At 41.1% G+C, this 17415-nt stretch overlaps 1 protein-coding gene across 1 annotated transcript in view; it reads left to right on the top strand.

The window, feature by feature from the left end:
- The first annotated feature begins 11008 nt into the window (after positions 1–11008).
- LOC127102316 (uncharacterized) overlaps positions 11009–17415 on the top strand; it is an 87262-nt gene continuing 80855 nt past the window's right edge. The window contains exons 1-2 of the mRNA XM_051039695.1: positions 11009–11080; positions 13550–14195. Coding sequence (XP_050895652.1) covers positions 13580–14195 — 616 coding nt within the window. The 5' untranslated portion in view covers positions 11009–11080; positions 13550–13579. The remainder of the gene's footprint in view (positions 11081–13549; positions 14196–17415) is intronic.

The raw sequence follows: 17415 nt of genomic DNA, 5'->3' as shown, positions 1-17415 counted from the left end.
TGTTGATTGTTTGCATGCTAGGTGATTAGCGTGCATTTCATGGCCCATTTGGGGTGGTAGCTAATTCCCATGGTGAGGAATTAGTGAGTGAGTCACTATGTCTCAAATGAGTGGGACTAGTGAGCTTGGTAGCCGTGCCTGGGTTTGGACGGTGAGGTTGAACTATATGTTCACAAATAGTCGGTACCGCATGCATGGAGTCTCATTGCATAATATATGTATGGCGTGTAATATGAATGGATGTATTCCAATATTACACGTGTGTTTGTGTTGGTATTGTTGTGTGGTCATTGAGGATGGTTTGAGATTATACATATGCTATATGTTATTGTTAAGTATGATGTTGGAGTTGATACTGCTGTTATTGAGTATGTGGTCTGGTTAGGGTGATTTGATGCGTTATTTACTTAACATTACATAATGTTGTATAATGCTCGTTATATTGATTGAGGAACTCACCCTTACACTTATTTTTCAGGTAACGAGAAATGAGTCGAGTAGAAGCTAATTATTGGAGTCTAGAGTAGTCTCCGTAGTGGGTCGTGCTCTGATAGATGTAACATCGGGATGGGTTGTCCTAACTTGTTTTGAATGTTTTATCATTGGTTGAGAACCATTTTCCATGTAATGTTTTACATGCTTGATAAAATTATATCCGCTGTGTTTTATGCAATTGTTTAAGTTTAAATTGATAAAAGAGCATGACCTCTATATTGTTGAACGGTGTGAATATTTTGTGTGACACCCTTAAAGGGCATAATTACTCTGATGTTGTATTTTGATATTTAATTAAATTATTGGGGTATTTAGAAGGGTGTTACAATAGGAATGGAAAATGGAGGTTTTTATCTAGGAGTGCCTAGGTATAGATTGCATTGGGTAGGGATTAAGTGAGGAGTTGTAAACGGGGGGGTTTAACTCTGAATTAATACTGCTAATAGTGGATCTTCTTCCTGGCTTGGTATGCCCCCAGAGTAGGTAATGTTGTACCGAACTGGGTTAACAATTACTGGTGTTTTTACCTTCTGCACACTATATTCTGTATGTTATAACTCAGTCTGGTTTTAGTCTGTTTATGAAGGGAATAACAGACCTAACACATAGCCTGCAGTCTGATTGCAAAACAGAATGTTATGACATTCATTATTGACTGCTGTTACTGATAGACTGGTTGGTTTGTTACAGTTCATCCTTCTGTAATGTTGGAACAAGTGATGTTCAAATCAATGTTGAGACATCATGCTGATAACTGGGCAGGATCAATAAACAAAAGGGCTATGTTTGATCTCTACTGTGTCTTTGTACTAGATGGACAAAACTGGATGTTCTTCTGTCCATGGTGGTAGATTAGCATATGTCGTGACATCTGGGACTGTGTGCATATGAGTACTGGGTTTTATTTTTCCTAACTGTCTTGTTGTATTAGGAACAATGTTGGATCAGATGTCATGACTTCGTGTAGAACATCTGAACTCTGACTATACCAGAATTTCAGATGATCCAAGCAATGAAATTCTCATGTGTGCATGAGCTTGGGTCCTCCAAGCATGGGCCTGTACAGGCGCATGGGAGGCCCAAATCTAACGGAAAATGCAAGCTGAGATGCAAGTGAGGTGTTTTGGACGTGTATATTTGATTGTTCAAGCTTGTGCATGGAAATTCAACATGTTATGCATAAATGAACATAAATCTTCTCCTCTTCAAAAATGCCACTTGCCAAATTGAAACATAGCCATGTGGGTAATGGTTGGAAAGGTCTTGACATGAGGAACAAATGTTATGTTGAACTAAAATTCATTTGGAGCTGGGAAATTATTGAAAATAGGCCATGAAGTTCAAGGTACAAAACATGTGTATGGAAATTTTGCCAAAATGGACCAACTTCAAGCCCTTCTATTTCAATGATGAAAGCCTGAAATGACAAAACCTTCAACATAAAACTTGTAGATATTTTCACGAAAATCCATTTGAACTTAAATTTTGCATCATTTGTATTTTTGATGAGAAAGTTATGGACACTTGAAGTTGGACTTTTTCACATTTCAATGGATTTGATCCAAAGTGACCTATAATGTTTTGTATTATCACATGTGTTTCTTTTAGGATTATGAAATTTTGTCCAACATAACAATTGAAGTAAACATATTAAAATTTCCAATACATTTGATACCACCTCAAGATCATGAAAAATGAGTGAGTTAGGCCCTTGGGAAGTTGACCCAAAATTAGGGTTTCAGTCAAAATGACCTATAATGTTTTGAAATGAATAATGACCTTCCAAGATTCAAATCAATTTTTGATGAACAATCAAGTTGTTCATATGGTTCTTAAGAACAATTTTTCTCTTGGGGGTAATCTTCATTTGACAAACACATCAAAAGTTAGGTCTCAGTGGATTTCAAAATAATCAGATGAGTTGACTGATCAACTTCTCAAAGCCAAACTTCAAATCTCGATGAATTGATGATTGAGGACACTCACATAGGCACAAATATGCATAAAATGATGAATTAAAGAACTTCCCTTGATTGTATTTGATCATGGGTTGAGGTTGCTTCATGAGCAAGGCACAGTCAATGCACAGTTGAATTAGGGTTTCCTTGGGAAACAATCCTCAAGCCCTTTGGTTTATCTTGATCAAATTGACAAATTGAGACACTTGGGAGGCATATATGATGATTTAAAGCTTTGTGAACCATTGTCATGCTTGCTTTCACTTTCATCTGACCACATCAATGAGTATAGGGGCCTCCTAGGAGCCTTGGATCAAATGCTTGCTTAAGCTTCAAAACAAACAAAGTTAGTGACATATTTTTGTGTTTTTGGTTAGTAAAAAAAATAAGAAAAGCAATAATATACAATTCAAGCATGCTTGGTGGTCCCAAACCAACTCACACAAGTCCCACCCAAGGGTTAAGGAGCCAAGATGCTATGATCCTTGAGGCAAATACAATGTGCATTGATATGATGCCATGAGGGATCTTAGAGTCAAAATTAGGGTCTTACAGATGCCCCTATTTAAGGTCATTCTAGCCGGAGATATGAAGGTTAAAATCTTCATCTCGACGAGGCAGAATGGGCTTAAATAATAACAAAGAGACGAATTTTGGTCCCTAAGAGACCTCATGATGCAAATGTATGTATGCAAAAGTTAATACTCTTTGGGGATATGTGTCCACAAAGGAAAAAAGAAATCAGGAGAAACTGAAAATCCATATAAGTAATATACTCATAAATAGGACAGAGACTCTGGGGACTTTACTAGGGAATAAAGGAGATAAAAATGTGTGAGCAGGTCACGACTTAAAACTTGCTGAGAGACACGAGGGGGATTCCATGAAAATAAATCAATGGAAAGACTCGAGCTGACGCAAAGATGCATTTATTAGGGAATATGCCAATACCGCAAAACTATCCACGAAGGATACTTCTGATAAAAATCTGGACTCAGATGGGGAATGTCCACAAAGGGACTCAGCTGAGGAAGAAACAAATGAGGTATTACCGGTTACTGGGAAATAAGCTCAAAGAGACATGTGATCAAAACACCGATATAAGGGTGAGAACAACACGCTCGGGGAGAGTGAATATCTAAGACCGATATAAGGGTGAGAGATATCAATCATCCAAAAATATGAGGAAGACCTAAAAAGGTAGATTTCAACTCAGGAAAACCTGATTCCACAGGGGACGAAAAGTCATAATAGGTAGCAGAAGGAAGGAACACCAGGGATACCGGTTACTGGGCATATAACAGGTGACCAACCAGGGGTGAATTGGGGAATATTTCCAAAACACTCACCATCCAAAAGGAGGGCTGAAAATGTAAACTCGATTACAAGATGGGCATTCGATTCCATAAGGAAATACGAATCATACTCGACTGGGGAAGAAAAAGACTTCGACCGAAGAGCGCATGAGATATATTATCTATTACCGTCAGAACATAGACAATATACTCGCATGGAAGATTATCCATAACCGGTTGCTGGGTTAACAAAGGATAAATCAACCGAAAAGAAAGGACATCGGGATACCGGATATTGAGTATAAAATGATGGCCAATCAAGGGAGAAATGATCATTACCAATAAAAGGGTAAATGAAAGATGACTCGCTGGGGATACATTGACAAAAGCAATGACCCGGGAGATATATCACCGGTTACTGGGTGGTATACTCAAAAATGAAGGAATATCAATACCGAATATTGGATAAAGATAAGCAACAAATAGGGGATTACATCTACCGGCTACTGGGTAGAAAACCAAAGCAGAGAGTAACCGTCATCGGTTAGGATGAACAAAGTTAAGGGTTAACTCTGCAAGGGGACAAAATGGGGGTTTACGACTATCGGTTACTGGGTAGAAAACCACAGAAATAGGACTTACAACTACCGGTTACTGGGTAGAAGGCCACAACATCCGTTGGGGAAAGAATGAACAACTATTGTTTACTGAGCAATTGATCATCTAAACCACAGGGAAGTGAAGGGGAAATAACAAGAGGAGTCAATCTAGGAACAAACTAGAGGGACACAATGAAACAAGACTCAACCCAATGAGGATATAACTCAGGGGAATAATTCCATCCCAATACATGTTTTGGGAGGAAACTGAAATAATAATCATCCACGAGGACCTAACTCAGTGGGGAATACGGAAGAAAGGGTAGACGCTTTCTGCCTATGGGGCTGACCCTATATGGAGAGATCAGACACGAATATCTGCTTGGGGAAATATGTATCACCAAATAGCAAGAGATAACAAACAAAGATATATGGCAAAGAATGCAACATGAATATCTGAATGTTATAATTATGCACGTATATGTGTGGTTTATGTATGATTAATGCTGACAAACAGACATATCTAACACAAACAGGTCCAAGAATCAATGGACAGACATCCGGTATTACATCTCAAAAGAGAAAGCTAGGCCCACAGGGAAAATCCAATCTGGTGGGGAGCATCAAATACCAGGAAACACCAAATCTCTGCAGGGGATAAAGACTAATGCTAAGAATCGAGCGAAGTCGCTGCTGGGGACAAAGACCACTGCTAGGGGAACAAACAGGATCACCGGGGATCAGAGACCGCTGTTGGAAATAAGCAAGGGATGCCAATCACCAAAGCTGGGGATCTTCCAACAATACGTAGAGACAAGGATAAGATCAGACAAAGAAGAAATATATTGGGGATCTTATCAGAGGGTGATGTGGAATTCTGTGGGGAACAACCACAAAACAGAAGTGTAGCACCTCAAATTTGCACCTATCATTATGCATACATTTTCATAATAGGTCATAGCATATCATGATCCATTGCATAGCATTTGCATTGTCCCTCAGTTGCCTCAAGAGCAAGCAATCAGAAATTAGGTCAAACTAATCTCCTGATCAGTCAACCAAGCAAGCAAAAGAATTTCTCATTGAACCAAGGCCCTAGGGTTTGTGCAACAAGTTCACATGACTTGGGGATCCATTTGAAGTATTTTGGTCAAGGATTGAAGACTCAGAGGTCAGCAGTTCATACACAGACAGTCAAAAACCCTAGAAAAGTCAACTGTCAGTCGAAGCAATGGATGGTGGTCATTCTTGTGGGATTTGGGCACCATGGTCAATAATCAAGAGTTCATACAACTTGGGACATCATTTGAAGTCAAGTTCTCAAGGAATTAGGGTTTGGAATTCATCAGTCAATGCATAATCAGACAAAAACCCTAAAAGTCAACTGTTGGTCAACTGTCTGTTTAATCAGTGATTGGATGATTGGAATTGGTTTGTGAGAGTTCATTCATGTCCAAATAGTCATCATACATCATGCCAAACACCATCATGGAAGAATTTGAAGCCAGATCATGAATTTCCCAAAATGGAAACTGGGCCTGTAACTGAAAACTGCCATAAATGGAAAGTCTTGATCCTCAAACTTACATTTTGATACAAGCCTCAAATGAATTTTTGCCCAACATGAAAGTTGAAGATCTTGTTCTCCCATTTCCAAAAAGTCCTAGAACTCTCAATTCCCATGTGTGGTTGGCAAGTTATGATCGAATCGATTTCAGAAAATCTTGAACTTCAAAGGGCCATATCTCCCAAACCGTTTGGCCAAATTTGGTGGGGTTTTTTCCTACAAACCACATTTTTCATCCTCTTTCCAAAAATATAAATTTCATGACTTAAAACCTTACCAATCAAAATGGCATTTTTGGACCTTTTTCATTTAAATTCAAAGTTTGACCAAGAGTTGACTTTTTGACTCAAGCATTTTTTCAACATTTGGCCAATTGGAACAGCTCATAAATATCATTTTAAGTGTGTTTGCAAAGCCAAATTATGCAGCACATGTGAATCATACTTGGTTGCTTGAATTATAAGAAAGGTACAAATGCACCATACTTGTCCATGCCTTGCCTTGTACCTCAAGAGGACAGCAATTATGCAGCATTCTTGATCACTTTTCTGTCATGTTGAGACCTCCTCATGCAGCCAAACAACCAACAAGTACACATGGCCATGTTTGTTTACTTGAATTTTGGAAAATGAGTACAAAACAAACATTCATCCATGCTGCCACCCATACTTTTAACAATGCTTTGCACTGTCCCATAGCAGAACCTTTCCCCCCATTTTTTCTGTCATGAGGCAAGCATTAGAAGCAACAAAACAACATGATTTTCTGTCAAAAAACCAGATTAGTAACTCCTAACAGCAGATGGAAAAGAGCTGTCAAGAGCATCCAAAAGCATGGGCCTTGCCATGCCTGGTACTGCTCACAGCAGACCAAGGCCTTAACTTGCTGGCACTGATAGCAGCAATGGATATAACACAAAACCACTTGGCCATTTCCTAAAAGAAGCATCCTAACTGCCCTTACCCTGCGACCTGGCACATGTTTTCTTCACCATTTTTTGTTCTGCTATGAGAAACAGCTAACCACCTCCCTGCAGAAAACCCTAGCAGCACACAACCTTCACTCACTCCTTCATTCTCAACCTCACCTTGCCCTCACCTGGCAGCTTGCATCTCAAAACCAAACCAACATGACAAACTCAACCTTGCCTTGCCTTTGTCCATCTCAGTTTTCTCATTAACAAATCTTGCCTTGCCAACAAATAGCTGGCCACCACCATACTGCAGCAACAGCAGTAGAAAAAGTTGCCTGAGCCTTGCCTTTCCTGAGAAACTACAGCAGCCACAGACCAAAACATCCATTCTCCTCTCATCTTGCATTTTTGCACAAAGGGAGTTCTGAGCAAAACATCAAAAGACCCTTGAATAAACCTTGATTGTTCTTCATTTAAATACATTTCTGAGCTCATTTCCACCATCAAAACCTTGCTGCAACAGCTCTTTTTCACTCTGCTTTTCATCAAGCTCAAAAATGGCAAATCGTGATTCATCCAACTCCACGCATCCTTGAGCTAAAGTCATCCAACCATTCATCCTTTCCAAGCATTTGAGGCATCTGTCTCGAGCTGTAACTACCAAAACAACACTGCACATCAGTTTTCTTAAAAATCAAGTAAGCAATCGACTTCCATTATTCTCCATGCTATGCTAAGTTTCAGTTAGTTTGTGTTGTGCTGATTGCAAGGAACTTTAAATGGTTTGAAATGATTAAGTATGCTGTAAGATATTTGGATTTGAAGTATGATGTACAAATGCATTTGCCTTCGATTCATGATGGATAAGGTGTTTTAAGGGAAACCATGCTTTGATTCTTGATGTGTGTTGAATGCCGATGAGATTACCATGCTTGATTGCTGTTTTCTGGAATTTTTGTTCATGGTCGATTCATGATGATGATGATGAATACTGTTGCATAACTCTGTCCAGAAAATCTCATTAATGTGCTTATGCTGTTGTTGATTGGTGTTAGTTGATGTTAGTTATTGCATGAGCATTGAGGCTGGTCAGGTTTATTTTGTTCATGGTTGATTAATGTTGCTCATGGCCATGTTTTATTGTGAATGTTACTGTTGTTTGGTTGCAGTTTGAGGTGATGATGTTGTTGCTGCTGTTTAAAACCTGATGTTCTGTCCAGAAAAATTCCCATGATTATGTTGTTTTGCTGTTAATGTTCATTGCCATATGCTGGATATGTTTTGTTCATGGATGATCGTTGTTTGAAAGTGAATGCTGCTTGTTTACAATTGCCATGCTATTTGAACCTTGCTGCTGTTAAACCATAAATTGTCCAGAATTTTTCATGCTTGTGTTTGTATATTGCTGAATAATGTGTTTGTTTGTGTGCTAGTCATTTTGTTTGATGTTGGTGATAACATGTGCTGCCATGCTGTTACATTGAAACCTCATGACCATGCCTAGAAATCCATGTAAATCATGTTTGAATGCTGCCATGTTAGTTGTTTATTTGTTGGAATCTCAATTGATGGTGATGTTGGTGAACCAAATGTTGAAAACCATGCTGTTACTGCCTTGCTGTTATTGCTTGAACCTTGAACATGCTCAGAGATCTACATGGATTATTTTTTGTTGTTTGTGTTAAGATGCCAGTTGAGTGTTGATACCCTGCTGTTATTTGCTTTGTTGGTCGAATGATGATGATGCTTAATATGTACATGCTGCTGTTCATAAACCCCAACATATTTTCCAGGAATCATGTACATGTGCATATAGGTTGGTCATTATTTCTGCTTGTGATCCCATGATGCATCTCATTACCATGATAATTGTATGATACTTGATCGAGTTTTGTTTGTGGATTACATGAATGTGCCCTGCTGTTCATGAGCTCTCATATTTTCCATAACTCCTATCCATGATGTGTTGGCTGCTTGTTAAATCCATGCTGTTGTGTGTTGTTGTTTGTTTTGTTTGGATGTTGATGAACACCTGCTGCCATGCTTAGAAAATCCATGAGAACTATGTTTGTACTTGCTGCTATGCTGTTGGTCATACTGTAGAATGATGCATAAACCCTGTTGCTACACATTGCCAAATGCTATGCTACATTGCTGCTGCTTTGTTTGGTTCGATGATGATGCATATGCCATGCTGTCTACTTGATGCTGTTATTCATGATTCGATGCTTACAATGCTGAAACCATGTTGCTGCTTGTTTGAAACTCTAGGAACATGTCCAGAAATCCACCTTGATTCATACTATGTTCGTTTGTGTTGAATGCTGTTTGTTTATTTCATTTGGTTACATGTTGATGAATGCATACCATGCTGCTGTTTTGCAAAACTTCCCTGGCCAGAATTCTCATGTCTATGTGTGTTTTTGCCGTTGATTATTGTTGGTTTGTTGTTCATGAGGTGTTTGTATGAGGGACATGCTGTCTTGCCATGGCTATATGATCTATTCTATTTGAAAGTTGTTGGATTGAATGTTGAATATTGAGGTTGAATGTATGCCCTGCTGTTGCGTATGAATCATAAATGCTGTTAGAGTTTTTGTGTTGCTGTTGTTGCCAATGCTATGATTTAGTTTGTGGTTGTCCATTTGATGTTACTTTGTTTGACTACATGAGAAGCAATGCCTTGGCCATACTGTTAGAAACCCTAGGGTTTTTCCAAAACCAGAAAATTTGAATCTTTGGCTATGCACTGTTCCATTGGCTGAGAGCCAATAGGAACATTTCGTTTTGCCTTGCCAAAACGCTGCAGTTTGGATTAGTGAGCGCCCTATTTACAATTATGCCATGCTGACTTCCTTGTTTGACCACTAGTTCATGTCATTTGTTCATGCTTGTTCCATTATTTCACCAAACTTCAACAATTTATTTTTAATTCATTTCAACTCCAAAAATTGTGAAATTTTTCCCTCATACTCATGAATGTGTCTAGAATTTTATTATGAATTTTAATTATTTTTCCATTGGCTGGATTTTTAATGATGATTATTTTCTTGACATGTATGCCAAAGTGATACATTGTGCCATTCCTTTTGTGAAATTGTCATATTGCATCCAATGAGCTTGAAATTTTTTGTGGTAAAACTAGACATATTGACCTTCATTTCCATATAAAGTTTGTGCATTTATCATTTGTGGATTGAGAGTTATGATTTTTTGAAGTCATGTGTTGCATTTGGTGTCATACCATGATCATGTATTTTCACAAATTTTGTTCACACACTTCCCCACATCCAAATGACTCCAAATTTTGCATGAATGATCCCTTGTATGTCTAGTTGATGTATGATTTTTCTTGGAATTAATCATGTTGTTTTCCATTTGATTGTGAATTTTCTTCCATATGTGGTCATTTGTTGACTTTTTGTGCTATGCCTTGCCAAATCTTTTGTGAAATTCTCAAATCTTATTGTATGACCATGAAATTTCATATGTGATAACTAGACATCTCAAGCTTTGCATTGGTGTTAATCTCATTCATTTCTCTTCTGTTTTCAAATTGATATGATTTTTTGAAGTTGACCCATGCTTGTTGACTTTCACCATGCTTACTTGAATTTGATTTGACTTCATGATTTTTTGTTGACTGCCTTCCTCTCATCCAAATGCCATGAAATTTTGCATGTATACCATGTTAGATGTTAGGATTGAGTGTGATTTATTTCATAATTTTTGAAAATGTTTGAGTTGACTTTTGAATGAAGTCTTTTCTGTTGACTTTTGTATGCTTTCTTTGCCTTACTTTGACTTCAAATGTTCATGAAATGATCATAATGCATGATTTGAATGTGGGCCCAATTGTGATTGCTTTCTAATTGGTTGACTTTGACTTTGAGTTGACTTTTCCTTGCTGCCTTGACTTTTTCTTCCATCCTTGACCCTAGGCTAGTCCTAGTGGTCTTCTGTGCTTACTATTGAGTTCATGTTTCAGGTTGAGCACCATTGCCATTGAGATCATACAAATGTGATTGGTTTTGATTACATATCGTGTACTAACTTTTGTTTTGTAGGTTTGACTCATGTAACTTGAGTCTTGCTTTGCACAGTTGACCTTCTGTGGTTGACTGTTTATCCATTTCCTTTGGTTTTAACTGTTGAACTGTTTACTGATTGGTTGAATTTTTCAGGTGCTTTAGTTGCTTAGTTCCTTGTGAACTTTTTGCTTTGCTTTGCTTGTATAAGCAATTTGCATTGAGGTATGTCTCTTTTACTTCATGTAGTCTGGAAGACCTGGCCTGTTACTTGGCCAGGCAACTGTCTGAAGTCCTCCTTAAGAGGCAATGTTTGTGATTGTTTACCTTTGTCCTTGCATAGAGTCAAAGTCCTCCTAAGTGAAGAGGCAATTGGTGGAAGGTAGGGATATGCAATCTATCCCCCACTATTCAGTGTGTCATCTGCCTTGCTCACACCACTGTGTTGATGCATTGCAGATACAAACCCAAGATCTTGTACAACTGTACAGTTGAGTCAGTTTTAATGTGTAGAAGGGTTCCCACTTTCTGAACCCACACATTCTTGTCTTGAGCTCTCCCAGGCCAGGGATAAGAGCTGTGAGGTCTCATCCTCACTTCATCCTTTCATCTGCTTCACCTTAGCCCCTCAATGGCAAGGTTAAGAGCACATTCACCCCATTCCAGAGGTTTGTTTGTTGAGGTTGATATGACCCCTTGACTAAAACCTAACCCTTGTTTGAGCCACTTGTTTGTGTATAGCGTGTGCTATCTGTGCTTGTAGGATTGTTTGACTTGCTTCCTGTGCAAGATAGGATTGTTTGACTTGCTTCCTGTGCAAGATAGGATTGTTTGACTTGCTTCCTGTGCAAGATAGGATTGTTTGACTTGCTTCCTGTGCAAGTTAGGATAGTTTAGACTTGCTTCCTGTGCAAGTAGGTTTTGCTTGGCTTGCTTCCTGTGCAAGTCAAGTGTGTGTGGCTTGCTCCCTGTGTGAGCCATGCTTAGAATAGGTTGGCCCTTGTGCCATTTAGCTAGAAACCTTAACTTAGGGTTGATTTTGCATGACAACATCTAGGCTCGAGTCGTAGTCTCCCTAGAGTTGTGTCTCCCTCTGTTATCTGGTTAGGCTAGTCCTTTATCCCTGCGTAGGGGAACTACATCGCCCTGATCTTCATACCAGATGAAGTATGTAGGCAGGAGATTGAGCTGATCTCTCCGGGCGCCCTTTTTCTTTTTTGTGTGTGTTTGACAGTTATAGGCTGAGTCCCCGACTCCCTATTAACCTGTTGTGTGTTGTGTGCTTGGAAGCCGATGTAAGTCCATCGAGTGGCATTTGGGTTCCAGTGTGTGTGTGTTTTGGTTCGGATGCCGATATAAGTCCAGTGATTGGCATTCGGGCTCCATGTTTGCCTTTGCCTTGTTTGTGTTTGTGTGCGTGTCAGCCGAGCTACGAATGCTCTGATTCTTCTCTCGTCCGAGAAGATACGTATGCATAGGATGCGATATCCTAGCGAGCATGTGTCGTTTCCCCAGTCCGAACTACTTCGACTCTGATGTCTATACCTGATAGACTAAGTAGGCCCAGGATACGATATCCTGCCGAGTCAGTTTCAGTCAGTTTCTTTTGTCTCTTTCAGCCAGTGTGTGTGTGTGTGAGTAGTGTTATAGCAACCATTTTCCCTTCCTATTGTGCGTGGATCCCGTAGAGTACTACGGATGCGTAGGGGTGCTAATACCTTCCCTTCGCATGACCGACTCCCGAACCCATTCTCTTTGGTCGCGAGACCATGTTCTTTCCTAGGTTTACTCTGAGCATTTCCTTTCCCTCTTTTGGGATAAATAACGCACGGTGGCGGCTCTGTTGTTTCTTTCTTTTCCCGCCGGTTTTTCGCGTAATGCGACAGCTGGCGACTCTGCTGGGGACTATAGAGAGGTTGACCTATGCTGGTCCATCTTCCCTGAGCGAGTCTCTCCTAGCGCTCTTTAGGTTAGGGTTTTGGTTGCTTTATGCTGTGTTTATTTATTGCATTCATTATTTACTGTTTGCATTCATTGTCTATTGTTTGCATTTATGTTTGCATTAATGTTTGCATTTATTCATCTGTTCACCTGGCTGGTTGTTTGTTTCTCTCTGTGTGGGGGGAAGAGTCAGTTGAGGTAAAAGGTCCAATACCCAGACCATGAGTGCAATCTAGGATACCTAGGAATAGAGTGATTCATGGGAAGCGGGTGGTATGGCGCCACTTAGCGGAACATTGATATCACGAGCAGTTCAGACCCTGGTGGGATGCTGTCGTTACATACTTCGGGTGTGTATATGACAGTATTCTGCGAAAGGTTATTTATGCTGCGTTTCTCTCAGCCTTACCCTGGCCTAGACTACACCCGTGAGTAGGGAGGGAATGATCATTATTACAGGTACCGTTGGTGACTCGGTTCTGTTGGTGACTTGATTCTGATGGTGACTTTGTGTTCAGACAGTGTTCAGTTGACCTTAAGTTGGATTTATGTTCTGATTTTGACTGAAGCTTCGACCCAGTGATCAGAGATTGCACAACCAGCCAGCCGTGTCTGCATCATGTGCATCATAGCATATTTATTTTTCAAAAGAAACGCATTGAAAAAAAAGAGAAAATGAAAAAAAAAATCAAAAAAATCAAAAGAAAAAAAAAAAGAAAAAAAACTAATCCCTGCATGCATATCATTTCTCAGGTACATTCCCGAGCTTGTCTACTGATAGAGATGGCAACGGTTCCCGAGCCGAAGCGGAAGACCTGTTCCTACAGTTTCCACCGTGAGCCGTTGACTCCACTAGTTGAGTTGGGTAGTCTCGTGACAGACGATCGACTGAAGAGTTTTGTTGGGCGGTACGGAGATATCTTGACAGTATTGAAGACAGTAGTAGATCCAGTGCCTCTGCAGACACTACTTCAGTTTTATGACCCAGAGCTTCATTGTTTCACTTTCCAGGATTATCAGTTGGCGCCTACTCTCGAGGAGTACTCTATTCTGTTGAGTGTTCCTATCCAGCATCAGGTTCCTTTCTTGGATGTGCCCAAGGAGGTTGATTTCAGAGTTGTTGCCAGAGCTCTCCATTTGGGTATCAAGGAAGTCAGTGATAGTTGGAAGTCCAGTGGGGATGTCGTAGGATTGCCTTTGAAGTTTCTGTTGAGGGTAGCTAGATGTGAAGCCGAAAAGGGGAATTGGGAAGTTTTTCATGCACAGCTTGCCACCATGATCTATGGGATTGTCCTATTTCCCAGTATGCCGAATTTTGTTGACCATGCAGCTATCAGTATCTTCATTGGAGGGAATCCAGTCCCTACCCTGTTAGCAGACACTTACTATGCTATTCACAGTAGGAATGGTAAGGGTGGAGCCATCAGGTGCTGTCTACCTCTTCTGTTCAAATGGTTCATGTCTCTTCTGCCAGCTAGTGGACCATTTGTAGATACCCAGAGCACTCTTAAGTGGACTCAGAGGGTCATGTCACTCACCTCCTATGATATCAGGTGGCAATCTTACCGGATGGATGTGCGTAACGTCATTATGAGCTGTGGAGGATTCCGTAATGTGCCACTCGTAGGGACTAAGGGTTGCATCAATTACAACCCGGTTCTTTCTCTTCGCCAGTTAGAGTTTGTGATGAAGGGAAGACCACTTGAGGCTGAGGTAGCTGAAAGTGTGTATTTTGAGAAGCAGGATGACCTTGTTAGATTGGAGCAGATCGGAAGAGCTTGGAAGTCTATTGGTGTGAAGGATGGATCTGTCTTAGGGAAGAAGTTTGCTGTTGCTATGCCCGATTACACTGATTGGGTCAAGAAGAGAGTAGAAACTTTGTTGTTGCCCTACGATAGGATGGAGCCGTTGCAGGAGCAACCACCTTTGGTTCTTGCTGATAGTGTGCCTGCTGAGCACTATAAGCAAGCCCTAATGGAGAATCGCCGTTTGAGGGAGAAGGAGCAAGACACCCATATGGAGCTGTACAAAGCCAAAGCTGATAAGCTGCACTTGGCCCATCAACTCAGGGAGGTGCAAGGAGAAGATGCTAGCAGAGCAAGGAGCAAGAAGAGGTCATATGAGGAGATAGAGTCTATGTTGGATGAGGAGCATAGGGAGCGCTTGAGACTGCAGAGAGCAGAAGCCAACTATCAGAAGAAGATCAGAGACTTGGAGAAGCAACTCAGAGATAAAGACATCCAGTTGAAGAAGGAAGTAGACTTGAGACAGGCATCAGAGGACCACCTTGGAGGAGAAGTCTTGGAGCTGAGAAGACAGTTGAAAGAGAAGATTACCCCTCTACCAGAATGCTCAGAATGCTCACTGTTGATAGACCAGTGCCATTACCTGAAGACCCTCATTCCGGAAGACCGTCTGTCTTAGTTTGTATCTCTGATTGTATTTTGTTGAGAATCACCTCCAGGCTTGTTGGATGGGATTCATTTGCGTGTAAGCCATCTCTTGGATCTTTTGTTAAGAATCACCTCCAGGTTTGTTGGGTGGGATTCTTTTTCTTTGTACGTTGTTTATTCAGATATTCTGTTGACATTGGTTGTATGCCTTTTTACCCTTATGTATATATAAGGATGTCAGCATTTCCTTGTATCTGTTTGTTCTCTTGTTGCTGCAGGTTGCCATCTTTTCAGGATGGGTTAGGCTCTTTGAATGCCTGAGAAATGAGCATATCATGTGCATCATACGCATCATTTGCATCATACTCATATCATTTTGCATAACAGGTGTTCTTGATCGTGACTTCTCACTCTGGTTCCTGTTCAGGCAGGATAGCTGATCAACGTCCGCACCGCTACTCAACAAGACTGAATCAACAGAGAAGTATGGATCAATTTCAAGCTGAGTTGGCTGAGATGAAGGCAAGCATGGCCCAGTTTATGAATATGATGCAAGGGGTTGCGCAAGGTCAAGAAGAACTTCGAGCTATGGTTCAGAGACAAGAGGCTGCAAATCCACCGATCAACCATGCTCCGCCAGAGGGAGGTCCGGTCAATGATAACAATGTTGCTGCTGCTGTACCTGTCAACAACTATGCTGTAGGTGATGAGTTAGGGGGTATTCGAATCAACGGTCAACCTATTGTTCCAGATGCCGCTAATGCCAGAGTAGTCCGTGCTCCGGCCCGTAATCCTGCTACGATTGTTGACAGACAAGAGGATATGTTCTCTCTGCTCAGTGAAGACGAAGACGTTCTGGGAAGGGTTAATGAGAGAGACCGCAAAGTTGAAGCTCTTGCTGAGAAGATCCGTGCTATGGAAAGTCAAAATTCCCTCGGTTTTGATGTTACTAATATGGGGTTGGTAGAAGGTTTGAGAATCCCACACAAGTTCAAAGCACCGTCCTTCGACAAATACAACGGTACTTCTTGCCCTCGCACCCATGTGCAGGCTTATTATCGAAAGATCTCTGCGTATACTGATGATGAAAAGATGTGGATGTATTTTTTCCAAGACAGTCTATCTGGGGCTTCTTTGGACTGGTATATGGAATTGAAGAGAGATTCTATCCGCTGTTGGAGGGATCTGGGTGAGGCCTTCTTGAGGCAGTACAAACACAACATGGACATGGCACCGAGCCGGACTCAACTGCAGAGTCTTTGTCAGAAATCCAATGAAAGCTTCAAGGAGTACGCTCAGAGGTGGCGTGAACTGGCTGCTAGAGTTCAACCCCCTATGCTGGAGAGGGAGTTGACAGACATGTTTATTGGTACTCTGCAAGGTGTGTTTATGGACCGGATGGGGAGCTGCCCGTTCGGTAGTTTTTCTGATGTTGTCATTTGTGGAGAGAGGACTGAGAGTCTAATCAAAGCTGGTAGGATCCATGATGCTGGTTCCTCGTCTTCATTAAAGAAACCCTTCTCTGGGGCACCTCGCCGTAGAGAAGGAGAGACCAATGCTGTACAGCACAGAGGGAGTGTGTACAGAACAAATGCTAACAGAGATCAATATCGTCCAGTGGCTGCAGTAACCATTCCGACACCTCAACCTCGTCAACAACAACAACAAAGAGTTCAACAACCGCAACAACAACAACAACAACAGCAACGTCCTTATCAGCCCAGACAGAAATTGCAGGCTGATAGAAGATTTGATCCTCTGCCCATGTCCTACGCAGAGTTACTACCCGAACTACTCAAGTTGGGGATGATTGAGTTGCGTACAATGGCTCCGCCTACAGTGCTGCCTCCCGGCTATGATGCTAATGTTAGATGTGACTTTCATTCTGGGGCACCAGGCCACCATACTGAGAAGTGTCGAGCTCTCCAGCACAAGGTTCAAGATTTGATCGATGCCAAGGCGATCAACTTCGCTCCAGTGCCTAATGTCGTAAACAACCCTATGCCTCAGCATGGTGGGCATAGAGTGAACAATATTGAAGGGAAAGAAGATGAAGATCTGGTTGTTAATGTTGATGATGTTCAGACTTCTCTGCTAGTTGTGAAGTGCCGTCTGCTGAATGGGGGTGTCTACCCGGGCTGTGATGAGAATTGTTTGGGCTGTGCAGAATCTGAGAATGGTTGCGACCAGTTGAGGACCGGTATCCAGGGTATGATGGATGAAGGT

This window comes from Lathyrus oleraceus, chromosome 7 (genome assembly GCF_024323335.1).
Source record: "Lathyrus oleraceus cultivar Zhongwan6 chromosome 7, CAAS_Psat_ZW6_1.0, whole genome shotgun sequence".
Classification (NCBI taxonomy): Eukaryota; Viridiplantae; Streptophyta; class Magnoliopsida; order Fabales; family Fabaceae; genus Lathyrus; species Lathyrus oleraceus.
This window is presented reverse-complemented; position numbering and strand designations above follow the sequence as displayed.